General features: G+C 45.2%; 1 protein-coding gene across 2 annotated transcripts in view; it reads right to left on the reverse strand.

Annotated features, from left to right (window-relative positions):
• CABLES1 (Cdk5 and Abl enzyme substrate 1) overlaps positions 1-21,343 on the reverse strand; it is a 62,702-nt gene extending 41,359 nt beyond the window's left edge. For both annotated transcript variants that reach the window (XM_065752615.1, XM_065752614.1), the window contains exon 1: positions 20,520-21,343. In XM_065752615.1, the coding sequence (XP_065608687.1) occupies positions 20,520-21,013 (494 nt within the window). In that variant the 5' untranslated portion in view covers positions 21,014-21,343. The remainder of the gene's footprint in view (positions 1-20,519) is intronic.
• Between the last annotated feature and the right edge of the window lie 1,193 nt (positions 21,344-22,536).

Here is a 22,536-nt window from a genome sequence, read left to right on the forward strand (position 1 = left end):
CAGTTGAGTCATGTGAGCACTTTATGCTTGCATTAGAACGTAAGGGAGCCCTGTTTCAAAAATGTCAAAACAGGACCTGTTCTGCAGGCAACGGAAGATCCTTACTGTCAAGCATAACTGCTCTGACACATCTGTGAGCTCGGATCTGGGCCTCACATGAGACAGCTCTGCTCCCTCCTGGTCTTGCTCAGGGCATGCCTGAAGCCAAGCAGCACGGCTGCCCGAGGAAGAACAAGCTCCTTCCTCTTTCCCTCCACCCCTACCACCGTGACTAGGCATTTGCCTGGGCTCAGAGATGGAAGCAGAAGATTAGATCATTTTCTCCTCTCCCTGTTGTGGTCTCCTGCTCAGGACAGCATACTGTAACTGGCACATTCCCAGCCTGAGGTTGCTTTCCCCTGGTACACATCTCTATTAAAAATTAAAATGTTTTCAGAAGCCAGTTCACTCCCTTCAGAACCCTTACTTCACGCAATCTGCATCGTAGAAGATCAGCTATGAACTGAAGACAACCATATATCTCACTGAACATCCTTCTTACTACTCACAGAGAGGGGTTTGACTCAATTTAAGAGATTGGATCTCAGAGGAACTCTCACTTCTCTCAGTAAGCCAGTACTGCAGAAGATCAGAGGCAGCAGGTCAGTCACCAGCAGCTTGCAGATGCAGAGCAGGCAGCTCTCCTCACAGCACGCTGATAACTGGACCAAGTTATCCAAGGGCTGATATCTCACATGTTCAACCTCTTCTCAGCACACCCAGAAAGTATGTTGCATTCACATTGCACAATGAAGAAGGTAGGAGGCTGGCAGAGCTACCACTAACATGACAGTGATCCACTTTAAATGTTCCTTGACCTGATCTAATCTACAGTGCATATCAGAAAATAAACACGTAAAGCAACCATTAGTAATAACGTTGCAACCTATTTCAGGTAGAGCTAGTTAATTGATTCACACCCAAACCTTACAGCAAGGCTGGAGGATCTGAGTTACCCAGCTCTTACAACCACAAACAAATTGCTAACATAATCATGCAGCTGCCTGTGGACAGGAGCTGTGCAGCCAAGTTTTATAACATGTAGTAGATAAATATAATACTTATCAAGCTTTTCTTTCACAACAGACATTTTTCATTACATTTTTCTCTTGGTGTCTCAATATTTATACGCACACAAGTTATAGATGGTTTTAGGAAGAAAATCAACCCCAAAGACAGTGCAGAAATGGATATAGTTTGTACTTCAGGTCTCACTATCTGCCTGGAACAAATCAATCACACAGCCATTTCCTCTGTGTGAACAGGGCTCAGGATAAAGCATACACGGATGTAAGCTGACAAAGATTTGCTGTTTGTCCATCTCCTCCTTCCTTTCTCCTCTGGAACTCTGTGCTTTCATGAACACCCTTCAGCAACACGAGGGCCAATACTCCTTCCAGAGGCTGTGCTACTGGCTAATCCTCAATCATTTGGAGGATGTTTCTCGATAACATAAAACAAGGCACTCTGTCATCTTACTCGGTGGTAATTTTAAAGCTCTGCAATGAATTTGCAGCTTGTTAGCAATGAATTAAAATGATGAAAGGTTACAAGGAACCAAGGACAAGTTTTACTGAACATCTCCAGGCATTTTTCTTCCCAGGCCATCAGCTCTCTGCTAACCAATGGACACCCTGTGTGATTCAGAAAGCCAAGTGCCTGTTTCCCTGTTAAAATTTATATATTTATATGTATGTATGTGTATGTATAGGTGTGTATATATTATACATGCACACCCAAATGAAAGTTCAAAGAGCCATTCTCATGCAAAGGCATCCCACTTCAGGATTTGCCTCACATCTTTTATTCAGGGATGCTCTAATCTAAGAGCATGGTTAAGAAACTTGGAAGGATTTGCAGATTAATCAGACAGAGGATGTAGGTTAGGACTGCTAGAAGGGCGCTCCTCTGGGATGCTATCTGCAGCCCAGCTTACCACAGACAAAATGAAACATGCTTTGGGAATGCAAATGAATTAGGATGTCACAAAAAATAATTCAGTTTGGCCCAGCAGGGATTACATTTGGTTAGTTACCTGCAAGATCTTTATTTAACTGTAATCTTGGCACAACATCTAGAATCGACACTCATTTGGACTACATTTTATCACTACTCTAAAAATTAGGTTTGATAACTTATTCCAATTTTTTTGGATCACACCTGTGTTATATATGCATATATCTACATTTGTGCACTTGCTCACTAACGTTTTCTGAACAGGAGGATCTTTAATATACGTGAAAATGGGTAAGAATTTCATTTTTATCACCAGTGTGAAAGAGATAAGCAGAACAAGACAGCTAATTAGTCATTCTTCATTTCAGTTCTCAATAACCACAAAAGTCTCTCTTTTTTCTGCAGGCATTGTCTTACATCAAACAATTCATAGATAACAAAAAAGTTCTCTTCCTGAAGGCACATAAGCAAGTATTTTGATACAGAAGATGAAACAGCATTAGAAATTAACTGCAACACTTCTCCCCTTCCCTATCCACTAGAGTGTGTCCATTAGGACGCATTGCTAATATATAACTATATTAGCTGACTGACAAATTCTGTGCACTTGGCTGTTTCGGTACTACAGAGCACAGGCCATTAATAGCTGACTGCCTCATTCAAATGAAACAAGACAATTATCAGATGTAACTTACACAATTAATACTACTGCTGCCAGCATTTTCAGCAGAGATTTGGTTCTTTTATAGCTCATTTGAAGTCTTTAGGGGACGTGTTATTAGTACATCTGTCCTGCTGTAAACATAATTATCATGCAAAATTCTATTTATCATGCTGAGCAGGAAGCACTCTGTACCAGCCTTTCAGATTGAGCACACTGATAAACAGGCATGGGAATGCATCTGCCCCAGCTCCAGAGCTGTGCTCCCTGCCAGGGACATTACTGTTGCTTTCCAGTCAAGTCCACAGTAATTTTCTGCACAGGCTCATGACTTGTGCTAGCCTCAGATCTGTATTTCACACCGCTTGCCTGTCACATTAGCCAGTTTGGCGGACACCATCATTCTCTGCTCCCCATTCCAGACCCAGTCCAGCAAATTCCTGTGTAGGCTAACAGAGCCTGCTGCCGAGGGAGTACATCACCATCGGGTTTGCCACAGTCACTGAAGAGGGGCTATAAGAAAAAAGGGGACAGATTCCTCAGCGGTGTCTGTTGTGATAGGACAAGGGGAAATTGTTTCCAACCAAAAGAGGGGATATTTAGGCAGGGTATAAGAAAAAGTGTTTTACAATAAAGGTGGTGAGGTGCTGAAACAGGTTGCCCAGGGAGATGATGGATGTCCCACCCCTGGAGACACTCAAGGTCAGGCTGGATGGAGCTCTGGGCAACCTGATGCAGCTGTAGGTGTCCCTATTCACTGCAAGACAGTTGGACCAGATGAGCTTTAAGAGTCTCTTCTAACTCAAATGATTCTATGAGCATATAATGACTGGGGCTTAATATACTTTATATATAAACACATGCTCAGGCCAGACACAAGCAGGCATCATTCAAACAGATGCCAACCCACACTATAATGGATTTTGTCTATCTAATGTGGATATGAGGTTTTAAAAAGTGACACCTAAGACTCTGATGACTGAAGACTTACATGCAGAACAGCTGGAAACTTGATAAACAGAGAAATAGCCCTCATGGATATGTTAACCTCCAGAGACCTACAGAACTTCCTAACACAAAAATAAGATGAAATGAAATAAAGGTCAGCCCCACATAGGCCTTCCGCAAACTGCAGCTTTATAACTGGGTTAAGCCAGCCTTAGTTAGTGCTAATAAACTTATGTTGTGACCAAAAGCCAGTGGGCAACTAAAGAGTCACAGGGAACAGGTTTACACTTCAGGCTCAACAGATAAAACATCATATAGGGCTTTGGACAACGCTGACCAGACCTCAATCTTCAGGTACCCGATAACACAGCGGCAACGTAGTTGGCATGTTCTGCTTGATGCTTTCTTTCCTCTGCAACGTAACAGCAGCAAAGTGTGAACTTAATCATTTCTCCTTATCAGTTCAAACTTGTTGTCTAGTGTTTAAGAACTGCCTGGCAGGACTCAAGGGGCTTGCAGGCAGCCCTGTGCTTGATGGAATCTCGCTGCTGCAACATAGGGTTGCAGGGGAGACCAAGCCCCGGCGGTATCAGGAAGCAAAAGTTGTTTCAGAAAGAAATTATTTCACTGCTGATAAACGTGTGATAAAGTGTACGGAATATTTTTAAAACGTGGGAGAAATTCACAAATCTAAACTAAGACAACTGCTGCTGGGCCATGCAGAACAGCCCTATGTTCATAGAAACTACTAAATTCACTGTTAATACATCAACCAATTACGGATTATATTTTAAGCAACTTATTCCCAGATCATTCTGATGTTTCATTTGATTTTTCTAAGACAGAGTAGCTATGAGAAATGAGCTAGCACAGCATTTCAATCAATTATTCTCTTTAAATTCAAGAACTGTGCGTATCCAGTTTAATTTCTCCCATACATCTGTGTTTGCACATCTTCCTTCAATGAAGAGCTTTCAAAAGCTGAAGTTTTAATCACAGGACTATTTTTGATCCTAATTTTCCAAGCTGAAGTAAAGCTGCTTCATGACCTAATCTGATGGTAAATATACCATCATTATGCAGTAGTTTCAAGGCAGTCGTACACCAACTAGTCATAATGTTTCTTATTTTTAATCACTAACATACCACGTGCCTGGTGTCCAATTAGCACTATCTGTCTGCAGACATCACTTCAACTGAGGTCAGCAAATGACTTGTTGAAGTTAAGTGCTGCCTGGTAAATAAAGCACACTGCAGAACTCTGCCTTAACATTAACCCCCTTGGCTATACCCTGGTACGCAAATACCATGAACAAATGTGCTTTAACTTGCACCACGGTGAAACTTTTGCTAACAGAAACAAGCAGACCAAAGGGACACACTAGGTTTGTAAGCGTAAAACATCAAAAAGGCTCAATAGTGCTCAAAGGGGAGAATCTTCAGGAGCACCAACCACATCATCAGGAACCAGAGGTGTCAGCTAGTCTTTGGGTTCAGAGTTTTGACTAAAGGACAAAAAAAAAATATACGTACACATACATTCATCTTCACAGAGGAGAGACAAACATTTCTTACTGCTGGAACATGGCACCTTTCAGAAAGATTCTGCTTCCTGAAGAAAAAGCTCACAGTTTCCTCTGGTTTGGTTCACGAGAATTAACAGCTGCATTTCCAGGCAGATGGAAAATCTGTCTTACACACAACTTCCCTCTCTTCTCCACATCTAACACCTCACTGATAGGACCACAAGAAAGGTGGCAACCGCCACTGAAACTTTAATCCCCCCAAAGTCATAATCTTCAGTCAGCAAATATAATGAGATTTCTTAGTGCCATACTGCAACAATGTTTAACAGGATTGCATAAGCAAAGCTATATTTAAATCCACTGAAAATGCAATGAATGCTCCAAGAGTATGCTCTAGCTATAATTAAGGACAGATTTCATTAATATTCACTTATCCAACTCTTTTTGATTTTACGCTTGCGTCCCACTGAACAATAGAGAAATCTCTCCTGTTAAAGAAACTCTGTCAGGCATTTGAGATAATATATGGAGCAAGGCCATACTGTTCCCTACCATCTATCACCTCTCAACATCATGATTCAGAAGTTCCTTCAGCACAGGAAATATTCTGCCATGACTATCAGACAGGAAAAAAAAAAATAACTGCAAGGTATTTTGCAAAGTGGTCCAAACAATTAAAACATCCCACTCCTCCCCATGGTACCTGTAAGTGGATGTTTGGATGGCCCCATGCCATGCCAGAGGGACAAGGGAGATTCCCAACACCAGCATCAAACCCCTGTAGCTACAAAAATCTGACTTTAATGTGATGCTGATACTGATGTATGTGCTTCAGATGACCCTGAGGTCATTCCACACACACCAAACCCACCTACTCTCATGCTGAAGGGTTGCAATTTTCTCAGCAACTCATAGTAATGATCCTCTGTACTCCCAAATGGGAGCAGCCAGAAGACACCAGTTTATGTTCAAAAAGTTACAGCTTCCCCAGGCGACACAAAGGCCAACACCCCAGAAGACCAGCTCCTCAGGGCAGCCCTCATGAAGGCCGTCTGTAGCTGCATACTTAATATAAAGTGAGAAAAATTACAAGGACAAGCTGCACAGTCCAGTCAGGCTCCCAATTCATATCTCACTATCCAAAGTCAATTAAATAATAGAGCCTTGGGAAAAAAGCTCTGCAATGCCTTGAGCTGCTGCCAATGACAGAGGAGGGAAGGAAAAAGCCAAGAGGAAAAGGGGAGAAAAAATAAAAAAAAAAGGGGGCAGCTGTGTCCCTTCTCAACATCATCTGTTGCAACAATTTTGCAGTACCACTTCTTGTTTTACTTCTATTGCTGTCCATGACTGTTATAACCAAAAACCATTAGGTCAGGCAGACCCTCAGGCATCCATATGGGACACCTCATGACTGCCTCCATGGCTTGAAGCAAGGATTAGGGGCAGCCAGCTCCACAGCCTGAGCTTGGCTGCTGCTGGGACCAGGCTCAGGCAAGAGCTGGCAGCAAGCTGCTTGCAGGCACCACTCCCCAAGGTGGCCATAGAACGGCATTATGAAACCATAACCACATAAAGCAGATTAATTCTGAGAAAGCTCCCAGCTGGATTTGAACGTCTCAGCTCTGGAGGGGGTGACACCCAGTCTCATGACAGGTTAACAAAGCTGTTGGGCATTTAGCATGCCCTGGAGCATCCGACAGGTTTTGTTGAGGCAAGCAGCAGGGCTGTCTGTACACGTACACAAGCAAACCGCATTTTCAAAGCAGGAGGCAGATGCATTGCAGAAAATAATTTAGCAATCTTAAAAGTTAAAAAGTCAGAAGTTCATCCCAACCATGCTCAGTACTACAAATCTCAGAGGAAAGAGGGCAGATGAGGTTCACACATCCATACGCCTTCCAGAAATACAGTTGCAGAGGTGAGGCTCGTGGTAGGCTCCTCTTGCATTTCTCTGCACCTCCTGCTTAAAACACATACTGCTGATTGTCAGAGTATACCTGCTGATTTCCAGTTTCACAACCCTGGCTCCTGTTAAGGTAGACAGCAGAGCACAGCAGCTAGCCTTGCTCCTAGAGTACCAGCATCTGCCTCAGAAGCAGCATCTTCCCCTGACTCATGGTCCTGGACAGTTGCTACCCCTTCCATTGTAGGATTTGGAATTTTCCTCTGTCAAAAAAATGGATGTAGGATCTCTACAAGCTCACACACTATCATGTCTCCAGTACTGGCTGCTGATTCTCTGAAAGCAGAAGGCCCAAGACACCCCTGACTCTGTATTATCCATTTAAACAACAAATAAAAAGCTAAAACATATCAAAAATGTATAAGCTTCTGTGAATTTTTAAAGAGTGTTATCTTTTGCCTTCTGGTATGAAGGTCTTTCAAGTTGCATCTTTTTAAAGCTTTTTTTTTGATCCTGAAAGTTACCAACTTTGTCAAGAAGGCACTACATAAAGAAATTAGACTGAGTACCTTCAGCTCACCTCTGTAGCCCAGGAAGATTAAAAGCCTTCCTCATACACTGCAAGACACTGAATTTGGCAGTAGTGAAGTAAGATTCACTGTGACGGAGATGGAGAAGATAAGGAGCCTTTATCATATCACATAATTTGGAAACATTAGTGCTCCCAATTGTCATGAAAAAAAATCTCAAATGCTAAGCCACTGTTTATAGTATCTGTTGCTTGCTCCTTTGTTTTCCCAAATCAGAAACGACATGCATACATCTGCCACATTTCAACAACTACTGAACTTGCATGTGTGGAAAGTTCAAGAGCTGTAGTGGGTATGGCTCTGCTCCCATGTGCCAGCTAAAAAGTTAAGTATCTCTGAAAGCAGAAGCATCAGATAGAGATATAACAGCAGAATTGTTTCTTAAGCTAACCTGTGCGTTAGCTTGAACCAGCAGCTATTTCAGTTTAGGGTGGTACTTTGGCTGGTGAAATAAAACGCTGGAACTGTGAGCATAATTGCTTCTGCCAAACACTGCTTTTGCCTGTGTAAAAAGCTGACTTCTGTCATGTTTATAAACTCCTTTAAATATTGGAAGGCCTCAATGAGATCTCCTTGCAGGCTTCTCTTTTCCAGGCTGAACAAACCTAAGTCCTTCTCAGCAGGGCTGCTCTCAAGAGTATTCTCCCAGAATACAGGAGGATATAAGGTATGAAATGCCTTGAAAATAATCTCATCCTGACAGCACTTTGGATATAAATTTGCTTTTTTCCACAGACCTCCTTGATTTAGTGTGTGGTACTCTCCAAGGTTGCAGTATGTTAAATTCACCTTTACTATTAAAAGAACTAGATAACTGAAAAAAGTCCCTAGTGCCAAGTATTTGATCAGATTCTGCACAAACTCTTGCACCTGAACACTCTTAAAAGTACTAACCACATGACTGATGACTTATGCAGAAACCTTGACTGATGGGGCTCTTGCTCAAATGAATCCACCTAACCACTCCTTTTGGTTCTCCGTGTTAGGCAATGATTTTGTGAAGCCAAAGGCAACAAGCTACCTGTGACAGTAAGGCTGAACGGATCTGCAGCTGTCTGGAGGATCAGGCTCTACTTTTATAAAGCCATTTTTCATTGTCAGCAGATCAGCCAGAAATACTTCTTGCAAATTAATTGTGTCTGTCAAAAGATATAACTAAGAGGATTTACTTTCGAACAGTGTTAGTGGTAAAAGCATACAAAAATATTTTTAACAGACAGCTTAAAACTTTTAGATGGCACAGACATTAAATACAGACAAAACAATTCTCAGAGTTAAAATTGTTTTCATGTGAAACAGCTAACCTTATAATATCACACATCTTAGATCATCTGACTTCTGCATCCGTCTGCATATTCAGCATCACGGCCCCAAGCTGAATAAACACAAGCAAAGAAGAAAGAGATTCTTGTTTCCTGGTAAAGCTTATTACATTAAAGAACCAAAAGCAGGGCAAAAGGCCCATTCAAAAATGTGTCACAAAACACTTCAGCAAAGATCTAGGAGCTTTGTTGCAAGGAGAAAAAAAAAGTGCTGAATGGCAATATTGCCTAACAGGATTACATACATACAACATAATTTCTCATTTACAATCTTCTGTTAGTAAGGAGTTACATGGCAGCTGAAGTCCTACTGCACTGGTTACATCATTTTATGACAGATATTAAGCAAACAAGTGAGGATACAGACCACACAGCTGTAACTGAAAATACTTAATCTTACAAGGAAGATGTCACACAGACAAACAAGTAGTATACCTTCCAGAACAACTGCACTTCATTATCTATACATACACATCTCTATTATTTCTAAGAAGGAAGACAAATAAACTTTTGTAGCATGTATTTTTGATAACATAACACTTCCAAATTATAGATAAGTTGCATCTGGGTAATATATAGAATTAAGCACCCCGATGGCAGCGCTACCACAGATTAAGGTGAACTAAGCTCAGCATCCTCCTGAGCTTGTTTGCTTATTCAATTTTCTGTGCTTTTATTGGCTAGAAAGGGTACAAAGAAAAAGGCCTCAAACCCAAGTATTTCCCCTACCTGGTTCTCTCCCTTGTTTTTCTTAACACAGTTTGCCTGAAATCATTCTGTACCCAGCTATACTTTCACAGCATTGCATGCATATATTAAAAAAAGGACAATGAAATCTGAGAGTAAAATTACTATAGCTGTAGACAGGAACAACAACAGAAGAAGATAAATACATCAAAAACCACAGTATTTTAACAACTGGTAAAACTTACCCACCCTCCCATCTAATATAGAATAATCATCCTAATGTAAACTAATAAGGATAAACACTGTGTTAACATATAGCCATTGTTTGAAGTGAAAAACACATTAGCTTTCACTGTACAGCTCCAGTCCTCCTACTAAGCCCTACAGGCTTTACACCACCTTTCAGACTGCAGAAACAAACAGAAATGAACATTCAGTTGCCCTATGCACCTGCCACCAGCTTGGGCTGCATGGGCAGATGAGGACAGGGAGCTCATAAAGGTTGTAAACTGTTCTGCCTCCAAGCCTGGTCCAGTTGCTTGATCCCAACATGGGGCTATGGTCCATACAGATTCATCAAGCAAAGGGAGAATTCAGGTCCCTTCTCTTGGGAATGACCTGTTAGCTGCTATTTGGACAAGAGAGGAAATGTATGCCTCACTCCCCCTCCCCCCCCCACCTTTAGGGACATCTTACAGAGAATCTGTCCAATAAAGCAACCAGAAGTACACTTCTACCACTCTCTGGGACTGCCAGTCCATCTCCAACATCTTCCTCGCTGCAAATCTCTGCAAAAGGAGGAAACTGAAACACTGTGATCAGAGGGGAGCAGCCCCAGACAGCAGAAGCAAACCCCAAAGCACACACCTTTAGTTCCTCAAGTTGTGGAAGGGAAGGTTGGATATTAAAGAAAACTTCTCAGAAAGAGTGGCTGGGCATTAGAATAGGCTGTGCAGTGTGGCGGTGAAGTCACCATCTCTGGAGCTATTCAGGAACAGAACAGTGTAGATGTGGCACTGAGGGCTGTGGTCAACCAGTATGGTGGGGATGGGCTGATGGCTGGACTAGATGACCTTAGAGGTGTCTTCCAACCTTAATGATTCTGTGATTCTAAGGAGCACAGTTCAGTGGGACTGTGTGTCACCTCACAGCAGGACACAGGCACACTGTGTGAAAAGCTGACCAAGGCTTTCAGGTATCTTAATTCCAACTTCGTTCTCACTTGAAACTTGAGAAAACAACTCCAAGAGCGGAGAATCACAGTCATATCTCATTAGAAAATGAATCTACACCTTCATGTTCTGTTTCTTTTGGCCCACATATATTAATATTCTAAAATGTAGAAGACTTACACAGCCACAAACATCTCATTTTGAGTTAGACAGAATTTTTATCCATTTCACTTGATGCATCAGCTACAAAACAAGCTCTCTGAACCACTGATTTAACAAGTAGCGTGCTGCTAGCTTCAATAAAAGCAGAATCCCAACTATGTTCTGTAGCACCAAGTACTCCCCTCAAAATGAGAGGGGTAGGCAAGTGTATGAACCAGAGCAGGGCTGGTGAATGCAGGAATTACATTTGTGGAGAAAAAAAAAACCTCAAAGGAAAAGCGAAAGCTGTTGTTTTCAAGTGAGATTTTGCAAAGGAGCCCAGAGAGCTCCTCAAATTCATGGTTCAGAGACTCTCAAACTATCTCAGCTTGAATTGCTCCACTGCTCTGCTCTCTTCAGCCCCAATAACACAAGACACATCTAACCCAGAAAAAAGGCACTGCAGAAACAAAGTCTGATCCTCATTACCAACTCCCTATCTTGGGAAAGTGTATGTGAGGATCAAGGGCTTCTTAAAAGCTATGCTTTTAACACATGCAGATGATACATGCATACACAGAAAAAAAACCAACCAAGACTCTGTTGAAATCTTCCTGAGGACTGTACAAAACAGAACTGCAACAAGTGCAAGACAACTGCTGGTTATACAAAAGATTGTGCCACCCTCAACCACTGTTATCATGTTAATTTATCCAGTACAATATTCAAGATAGGCAATTGCTTGACAGGTTGGAAACGTTACCCCTGATCCTACAATAGAACAGGCAGGCCTAATCCTGTTCTCGTTTGTACCTGAGCAGTTCAGACCATTCCTTTTCACATGCCTCAACATTTGCAAACATGCAGTGGTTCACAAGATCTTTTCCATTCCAGTTCCTTCTTCTCTGGCCCTCGCCTTCTTTCCTAGTGCAGTAAGTTATAGCCTACATCTTCGTGAAGTGCCCTACTGCAGGAGATGGTACATGAAGCTGGGAACAGCATGGAGGTGCAACAGGATTTTGTATGGCCTTGAGCACAGCATCAGCACCACACTATAAAAATTCCCTGCTCCTACTGCAAGGATACATCGTTCCAGGTGATGAATGCTCTGAGCTCAGGACTCAATGAGAGAAAATACACATTTCCATTCATGTCATGCATTCAACCTTAACACAAAGCATGAGGCTGGCAACATGTACTACTGCAGTATTAACCTTAAAAATGACTACTGAGGGGTGCTAACAAATTAATACCAATTAGTTTGGGGTTTTTTTTTGTTGTTGTTTTTAAAGCATTTACTCCAACTCTGCTCCCTGTTATACTTTAGCACTATCTTTGACTTGAATAGCTTTAAATCAACATGGAACCTAACAAACAAATAAACTAATATAATAATTTCTTTAAAACGAACAGAAGCACAAAGTCATTCATTATGAAGACTGTTCCTTAAAATAAATATCCACTGACACTTCTTGCTACTTGCAAGTCTGCTCATGATTTCTGCAGTACCTGAAGTGAAAAAGCATTTTAATTTGAGGTAAGTTATATGCACGTAGCAGTGTGGATTTTGTAGACAAAGTGCAGAAAAAGGTCACTATGGGGGTACTTAAAACAAAGGTACTTTGTGCTCTTCTGTAAATAGCTTCATGTTTTTAAGTAACCAACTCTTATCTGCAACCCTTTCTATATTAGATTATGTGAAAAGATGGCATTCTACAAGCACTACCATTTGGGATTCAAACACAGTTTTGATTAAGGAAAACAACAGCCTTATAAAATTGAAGAGGTTCCCAGGATACATAAGAGTTGAAGACAGGAGGTTACACTAACTCTGTTTTGGAAAGCATTAATTATTCCATCGTGTTTTAAAGAACATTTTTCTGAGACTATTAATAGCAGCCTGTGACTTTTCCATGTCTTCTTACAGAACATGCTGCAGAACCTGCTCAACTCACCTTCCAAACCAATTAAACCACCCTTTGCACTGTCACATCAGAAAGCATTTCTCCTCTCTTCATTTTATCCAAAAAATTACACCAATGTTTTACAGTGCTTAATTATGGAAATGATAGCATTCACTTGGAGCGATGTGGAAAACTACAAAGTTTGCTTGTTAACTACCACGTCTCCTCAATTCTGCCTATGTACCAGGCATCAGAATGGAGTTGTCTTTTTCATGTAGTTCTGTCGCCTAACAAGGGCAGCTCCCCATGCTGCACAAGCCAAGCACACTCCTATAGACACGTGTGCATTTCTTCTGTCAGTCCACATTTGCCTGGGTGGAACTGATTGAAAACTTGACTGAGAAAGGAGGAAGTGAGCCTCCTTTTCTGCTGGATCTGCAAGTACTAAGTTAAGAGCAAAATCAGCAGGAAAATAAAATTCTCTGTCTGCAGAGAGCTCTGACTGACAAGACACAAAGAATAAAGTTGGTAAGGAAAAATTTTTTAAAATAAGATGTTTTCAAGACAAGACATGATTCATATCACAGCTGATATCAAGCTTCTGCTTTATACTATATCCTTCAGACAGGCTGAGCCAAGTGGGTTAGGAAATACAGGTTCCCAAAACACAAAGGTGAAAAAGAAGGTACTGACTGCACAAGATCTGAACTGCCCATACAAATGCATATACATGGTTCAAGTAGGCATAGAGGCAAAGGGTCTTGCAAGAGTCACCACTTGGCTCTCTTTTTTCCATCCTGGCATGTTTCAGATGAAACCAGACGTTCTTTCATGTCCTTCCTGAAGGAACCTACTCTAGGTCATTGGGGTGGTGAAGCTGTGCCCTCCCCTCCTCCAGCACTGAGACTGAGAACATCTACCTCCAAAGCAGGCTGGCAAAGCTGATCTGCTTGTACCCTCCAAAGAGCACGCAATCATGCCGGGGTTGGAATTTCTTCTTCTGCTAGCAGCTGAGAACAGGCTGTTCCAAGTGTCAGCTCTGTAGAAAAGCAATGGTAATAACATCTGAATCTTTCATCATGGTGAAATTAAAATCCAGCCTCAGTGCCAGCATGTCTCCCTGTCTGACAGGAATACACCTCAATTCAGGATCTCTCACTTCCCTGTCTCCCTGCTGGTTTCTTAACCTCTGTGATCCAATGCTGCTGAAGGGTTAGAACCTCTCCATGCGCTTCCATGCACAGCAAACCTACCAGAACTAAATGATGCTGGGAACGCTGAAGCCTACAATATATTTCCTTCATGAGATTTGCTGACCCTGTACCTCCAGCAGCTTTTTCCATCCTGAAACAGGAAAGGAAGTGATGCAACGTGGAGAAAAGACAACAGAGGGACAATGCCGCAGGAGGCACAAACTCATCTTCAAGGACAGCAACAACACTGAACTGATTGGCATCATGTTCCTCAGTGCTGTGCTGGGACTCCATGCAGACATGGCCCAGGATAAGTACACTGAATTAAGCAGATGGCTGAAAATACCCAGAAACAGGCTACAAACTGATCAGCACTAACTTTTTAGTCCTCAACATCCTATCCAAAGAGAGATAAGAGCAGGATTGTTTTCCCCATTTGTTCCATGAGTCTCGTTCCAGTTGAATGATGCGGTGCAGAGAGAAGTCAGCATAGTGTCACCTTACAGATTTTTCCTGTTATACAAAAATCAGGGGATTTTTTTTCTCCTTCACAGGAAGATCTATATTTCTTTTGAATGCTTTTATCTATAAAATGATGTTCCTACAGCTGATTTGCCATGACAGCATTTAGGTTTGAAATCCTAATTACATTTGCCTTGGCAACATGATTACCTGTCAGAACACCGAAATGCAATCCATAGTTGTCCCACTGAAAAGTTAAAAAGTTACCTACCTTTTTTTTTATTATTTCAACAATACTATACAGAAAAGTTCACGATAAAGCAAAGATCTATCTACAGGCATAACTTCATGCACCGACCCTTGACTTAACTGAGTACTCTCACGCATACATAAGTGTAGCATGCTTCAGAGTTTGCAGGGTTGTGGGTCAGACAGAACATAACTCTTTTTGCCATCCAAGACAAACAGGGAAAAAACATCTCAATTGTGGGGACAGAGCCTTCCTTTCCCTAAGCCTCAACTTCGCAAAATTGCTAGCCTCATTTATAATAACAGGGGAAAAGTACAACTACTTACTAAGAACATGTAATTGTCCTTTATATTCATATACAGGGTAACGGGGCAGTTTTTAATAAATAGATAGGTAGACACATCAACACTTCAAGAAGGGAAACCAGCCTTTGTTTAGAAGTGAATGGAAAATTTAACTTTCCATAACAGAAAGCTTTCCTTCCACAAAAACTCTTGAAATGTAGCCACTAAGAGTAATGTTGACTCTGAAACACATCATTAGATACAGAAAATACATTTAGCATTCATGAAAGGAAGGCAGTTACTACACATATAACACAGTAGCCACTGTAGAGGAACCTCACAGTTCCTTAAATACATACTCTTCTAAATCTGCATACTGCATCCTGAAAAGAAAACCCTCAGATGCGTGCCAGAGAGATTCCCAAAAGCATCTCACTGGCACATCAAGTTTTCTCCAAGCAGAGGTGAAATTTTCCTCTCCTAACTGATCTGCCGAGTTCTTTACCCTGCTCCTGCAGCAAATAAAACTTAGCTAAGCCCCTCATACGAATCAAACACTTCTCTGCGAAGTGCAGGCCTGGAAATACATGATAAATGATGCAATTTCCATTTCCAAGCAATCACACATGTTTCAGTAAGCTGACAAGGGTTTATCAGTTGGGTTAGTGAGGCAGCCAGCTCTGCGTCGCTATGCCTGCTGTCTTGTGGCAGCCCCACGCTCCTCAGCAGCCATCCTGTGTGCAGAACTGCTTGCAAGAAAGGACTGCTTACGTCCTCAGAGGTATGAGAGTATGTCCAGAGGTGAACTCTGTAGGTATGTGCATTGCTCAAATGGAACCGGATATTTAACATGGGGCAAGTTTGCATCTGCAGAAGTTGCAATGCAGAAAAGTTCCAAAAACATACAACCAAACTCCTGTATTTTCAGGTTAAACTATACAGATAAGCCTCTACATCTGTATATATATCTGAACTTGACTGAGAGACAATGAACAGCTGAAATAAGGAAGAAATAAATCACAGTTTGGTTCTGAATCACTGTTCACGCTTCTTGCCTCCACCTCACTGCAAACTCCACACTCTACATAGACTCCTGGTATTCAGTACTCTGAACTCAGGCCACAAAACTGCATTATTGGAGATTTTTTTTTTCTTTTTCCTCCTTTCAAACAGAACATTTTGAATCACCTTTACATTTTGGTTGTTCTCAACTGCTCCAATCAAAGCTATATCCTCCACCAGAATAATTCACAAAGTCATAATAGCTACCAATTAAAACATAATTGCAATACAAAAAGCTGTCATCCAACTACTGACATGATCCCATCTACCTACCAACCATTGAACTACATCCTTGTGGTGGTCTGGGGGGGCTGGTGAGTCAAGTGGATGCTTCTGATCCTCACCACTTCACCATGCTTGTAGAAGTAGCATGCAGCAACTTAAAATGGCCCAGCCTGCCTGCCTGATCAGGAGCTTTGCTGATAAAAAGAAAGCAGCTGAGCTGGCTTTAGGATCGTTTCACTTCAAAACCTGTCAAGCTTTGAGACTCTTTTCAGAGACAGCTCTGCCTTAGCATCTCTCTGTCTATAAAGATGACTAATTAATGCCCTAGTAGTTGTGTACACTACGTTCTGTCCCAGCTTCTCTTCAGAATTGACAGCAAAGAGGTTTTTTTCTTGTCTGATGAATATTACCTTTCTTACTGGTTGAAGATGCTTGCTGGGTACTATAGTAAAAGCTGAAATACGCCAGAGCAAAATTCTGGGAATTTTGTTTAAAGCCCTGCAAATTAAGGAAACAAAACAGATGCAGCTATGCTGTCTATTCGCTTACAAATCCTCCTGTTGCTGTACCACAGTGACTTCTGAAGCACTGGTCACCCTCAACCAACATATGAAATAGGACAGTGGTTCCACATGTTCTAAGGAAGCCACAGGGAGAGGATCAAACCTGTGCCCTGACCACAGGGAATACACAGAATAGCTTGCGACAGAAGGGGCCTTAAAACCCAGTCCCATGGGCAGGGCTGCCACCCAGCAGCTCAGCTGCCCAGGGCCCCAACTAACCTGGCTCTGAGCACCTTCAGGGATGGGGCACCACAGCTTCTCTGGGCAGCTGTACCAGCACCTCACTGCCCTGTGAATAAAGAACTTATTTTTAAAGGAATGTAAAGATCAGAGGTGGGTGCCCGTCTATGTGAATGCCAGGCTGGCCTCGTTCAGCACACACAGAGCTCAGACAGCAAACAGGGCTTCGTGCTTCCTTCACAGTGCCCCTGAGGAGCCTGCAACCTAGGTACACAGGGACAGCAAGTCCTTTCCTAGTGTCAAAGACTTGGGCAGGGCCTGCAGTGCTGAGAATGGGCCGCAGCAGGACACCAATGCAACCATTCCAACAGCCACTATTAGAGTCTTAATCCCACTCTTGAATACCCTTTCTTTGACATGGCACAGGACAGCCATTTAGCCTCCTGAATGGATGACTGAAGTCACCAAAGCATCCCCTCCTTTAGAGGCAGCAATGATCAGCATATTCAAGGTCACACACCTATGAAAAGACTTAGTTCAGCATGTGCACTTTCCATTCACTTCTCAGACCATTAAATCGCTGTTTTCACGCTGTTCTTGTCTACATCATTCTAAAACTCAGGCTGAAGGGTTTTGGGTTCAGTGAATAACGGAGCTTCAATTGCAGACAAAAGGTCCAACACGATTCCAGCAGTTCACAAGCGAACTCCTGATGTTGGCATGACCCCAGAGGGTGGACAGTGCCCTCTGCTTTTGTTTTGCTCCTCCTTCAGTACTCCGCCTGTAACACACTCGTTTCCAAGAAGCTCTTTTGTCCATCTTCACTGGGGAGCTTCTTGCAGCACCTGTACCCAGTAAGCCCCACAACAGCCAGGCAAGGCTACAACTTCAGCACCTCTCTTTACTGTCTCTTTGGAAGATGAATACTACACCAGAACGTTGCCATTTTAAATACCCAAACGCTTCCTTATCTTCAATGTGAGTCTGAGTACACACAACAAAACTCTGGCAGTGAACGGAAAGCTGAGTGAGGAAACTGCCTCCCCTCTGCATCATCAGAGCTGAATGGGATGGGAGGTAGAAGGCGCAAGCAATTTCTAATGGGTAGAAACAAACTGAATCTTTACAAGCTTTAATAATCATACATTCATTTCAGGATTAGTCAGGAAATGAGATCCATTCTGCAGGTCAGTACATTCTGAAGATAAATCCACTTGACGTGTGGTAGCTTGAACATCTTTTCATACAGAATCCTCCCTCCCCCAACAATTACTCAGCAGATATCCCTTTCTGTTGCCTTCCCCAGGCCAGATGCTCTGAGCACAAATTCTCCTTCCCATCTGCTGTCATATAGTGACACAGACAAACACAACTGTAAGCACTGCTTAAACTCCAAATCCACTCACTGAATCATTTCCTTGGCAAACCCACACTCCTTCCTTACAACCCAAGCCACTGGGAAAAGCTGTGAGCAGGAAAGGAAAATTCACATATGGAAACAACGGTATTTTTTGCAAAGAAAACAATGGCAACAATAATCATAAGCATAAAGAAAAACAAATGAACGGGGTCATCACCCAACCTCCAGACTCCATAATGACTTTAAATCAGTGTTGTTGAAATCTTGTTCCAAAGAAGTCCTTGCTAATTGAGATGAGGCTATTGAATGAATTAAACCAACACCAAACAAAACGTGGCACAACTTGGCCTCAGGTTCTACCACCTAGCTGAGACAAACTTCTTCAGCTCCAGACAAGAGCCCTAGGCATCAACAAGCCAGCTCCTGCACCCGCGTTTTTCCCTTTCGTGTAATTACACACCAGCCTCAGAGCAGCTCCACGTTCCTCCTTTTGACATTTGTGCCTTGTGAATATGCACGGAGCTCAAACCCAAACCACATTAATGATAACCCTGTTAAACATAAACCAGCCTGCAATTATACAAACTGCTAACACAAACAGAAAAGTCAGGAAACTCCAATAGTGCGCCAACAATGGTTTCTGAAAACTAAATAAAAAACAACAACACGATGCCCAACAGGGGAACAGAAGGTGGCTCTTCGTGCCTAAGCACAGAGGCACTGCTCTGTCAAATGACACAAACTTGCTTCCAAGCCTGCTCCAGGGAGATCAAACGGGTGGGAGAAGAGGCAGCAGACGTACACACGAACTACAGAAATTTGATTTTCTTGTTCGCTGCTCTGCGCTCTCACGGCTGGCTGTGGGCAGTCGCTGCCACGCCAGGCTCCTGCCACCTACTCGTGCCTCCTGCAGGGCAGCACAGACTGTGTGAGCACCTGCTTTGGTGCTGGTGCCAGACATGTGCATGCCTGTGGTTTACCTTTGTGTAGCGCTGAGTTCATCCAGCCACGGGGGTCTGTACAGCAGCACTTCATTGAGATAAGGAGCAAACATCCCACCCCCTTCAACTGTCCCCTTCTGCTGCTTAATACACACACGTTTCAGAACAGAAACAAATCTGTTAAATGCGGGCTGAGGCCTATCCCAGCCTGCACACATGCAGTATCACGGCCATCAGCACAGCCACGGGCTTTGGATCCCGGGTCTGCAGATAAGAGCAGCATTACCACTCTGTAACTATGAAAAGCAGAGTTGTAGAAGGAGGAACTCAGCAGGTGACAAGCAGGGGCATGGCAAAATAACAAGAGGTTGAGGAAAAAGTGATGCAGGTGGGACTAAGCATCACTCCAGGACTGCGAGGACGCATGGGTGCAAGGGGAAGCAAGGAAGATGCTCGGGAGCTGAAACTGCAGGAAACACTCAGACGTGTGGCAGAGAGAGAGGACAGCCTGTAGCCCAGCAGCAGGCTATGGGCTGGAAAGCAGGGCTAGCAGATGGGGGGCAGCTCCAGAAAGCCACCAGTACACCCAGACGGAGGGTGAGAAACAAGGCACACGGCTGAAACAACTGCCTCTAGAACACCTCCGATTTCTCCAAGCCAGTTGGTTCTGACAGCGATTTTCCCGCAGCAATCAACGCTTAATTATCCTTATGAGCCCTTGCAATAACAGCATGTGACTCAAAGCGTACCTATGTGTCCAAGGGAGAAGCAAAGAGGGAGTGTGGCGAATGGAGAACGTGGGAGCGGCAGCCGACGCGGGCTCGGAGCGCGGTCCCCCCTCCCCTCCAGCCTCGGATACCCGAGTGCGCTGCCGGAGAAGCGAAAGCAGCTCACTTTGCACCCGCCGAGCAATGGGTCCATAACGTATTCGCACACTTCCACGCGGCTCCTCAGCACAAAGTCTCCGCTTTCCACGCGGTCGGGACGAGCTCGCCGCGAGGCAAAGCAAGCAACAGCCCACGGGGCGCACCTAGAGCCGGCTGCCGAAGGGCGGCCCGCCCCGACCCCGCACGGCCGCGGCCGGGGCTCGGCACCTGCCCGGCCCCGCGCCCGTCCCTCCCCCTCCGCCTCTCCCCCCGGCGCCGCTTACCGGGATCGCTGCAGCTCGAAGGCGGCGGCGGGGCCGGGCTGCCCCAGCTCGCAGCAGCCGCCGCCGGGGCCCTGGGGGCTGGCGCGGCCGAACGGAGCGGGCAGCACCCCGGCCGTGAAGGAGTTGAGGCGGCCGCGGCTCCCCGCCGTTCCCGCGGCGCCCAGGAAGGCGGCGGCCGGCACCTGCACGGCGGCGAAGGCGTCCTCCTCCTCGTCCTCGTCCTCCTCCTCGCGGGGCCGGGGCGGGTCGGCGGGGGCTGCCGGGGGGCTGCCGAGCCGCGGCGGCGGGGCCTGGCGGGGCCTGGCGGCGGGGCCGTCGGCGCCCGGCGGAGGGGGCCGCCCGTCGAGGGAGATGCTGGTGAGGAAGGAGAGCGCGGCCTGCCTGCGCCGGGGGTCCCCGCGCGGCGGCCCCTTCCTGGGGCACGACTCCGCCGGCGGCGGCGGCAGGGGCCCGGCGGCCGCGGGGCTGCCCGGGCTGGCGGCGGACGCCGCCATTGTCGGCCCCCTTCCCTCCCGCTGGCCGCCTGTCTCTCTGCCGCCGTTCAGGCCGGCGGGCGGCGGGGCATGGGTGCCGTCGGGGAAGCCGCCGCCCCGTCGGGCTGCATGGATGGGAGCGCGGCGGGGTTGCCCTCCGCCCGACCGCGCCGTACCGAGCCCCCGCCGCCCGCCCTGCCCCTATTTATGGGTGCAGCAACAACACGGCAATCACGTGTGGGAAACGGGGAGCTGGAGGAAAACAAAAGCCCGGCCAGCAGCCTGGAGGAGGAGGGAGAAGGGTGGGTCTCCGCGAGCTCCCTCCTTTCAACCTCTCTCGGTGTGTTTTTTTTTTTTCTGCTTTTTTTTTTTTCCCTCCCCCTTTCCCTCCTCCTCCTCCTCCTCTTCTTCCCTTCCTGGATGCGTGGGGGCGGGCGGGAGCCGGGGGGGGTGGAGTCTGTGCCCGCGGTGCGCGGCACGTGGCCCGCCGGGCTGGCACCGCTACCGCTGCGGGTCCTGAGGCGGCCCGGAGCCCGGGGCTCCCTCCTGCAGCATCCCATACGCTCCCCAACCACTCCGCCCAACTCGGCACTTCCGAGCGAACGCACCGCATCCCGCTCGCCCTGTCGTCCCCAGCCCTGCAAGGTGTGCTTTCCGCACTGTCCCAAAGCAATGACCGCCCTGCAGGGCCACTGCGGTGCCCAGCTTCTCTGCTCCATCCCATCAACTCAGCCTTGCCCACAAGTGCTGTTGTCTTGTGATGGTAATTTCATCAACGGCTTATGTAAGGGTTGGATAACACAAACACCACAACATATGGTTCATGCGAGATAGCGACGTGCGCTCCATAAAGCGTTACGATGTACTCGTGATATTCCCACTGCAGTCTGTGGATGATTTACAGCCTTCCCAAGCTGTCACAAATAGTGTTACGTCCCCTGTGATTTGATCAAAAGTTCACTAATTTGATAAGCAAAATGGATGGTTTGGTCACAGGGGGGAATGTAATGTTATTACTGGAGGAAGGTATAGACTCGCATTTGAATTCCTCTCAAAATTGATCTTTTGAGCTTTCAAGGACTTTAGAGTTGAGCTCTGTGGCAGGTTGGTTTGTGAAGGTTTGCCCTGCATAGCCCTGGGTGCCGCCAAACCTTGCCTGTAAGACCCTAATATCCCTGCAGCACTGCAGCCCTGGGTCAGGCTCCCTAGGGCAGCAATCTGAGCAGGCAGTGCTGAGCAAATGGGCGGGAAATGTTGGGGAAAGTAGAGTGTTTCGCAAATCCCACTTTCTACCGGGTGGGTTTTGAGGTGGGCGTTCCCACTGCAGGTTGAGGTGACACTTTCCTAGCAGCTGACATTGGTGCACTCACCCTGTGGCACATCGATGGGTTGGGTGGGAAGCAGCAGGCTGAAGTGTAAGCTCCCCTCCCAAGAGCAGAGCCCAGCAGGTGTCACCCACCCACTGGGGAGATGCTCTGCACTCCTGCGGTCGCATCATATCATTTGAACTTCTGATTTGGACAGGAAGCACGAGGAAGTGTAGA

The sequence above is a fragment of the Cyrtonyx montezumae genome, unplaced genomic scaffold, assembly GCF_038088225.1.
Source record: "Cyrtonyx montezumae isolate F1298 unplaced genomic scaffold, pur_monq_1.0 scaffold_8, whole genome shotgun sequence".
In the NCBI taxonomy this organism is placed as follows: domain Eukaryota; kingdom Metazoa; phylum Chordata; class Aves; order Galliformes; family Odontophoridae; genus Cyrtonyx; species Cyrtonyx montezumae.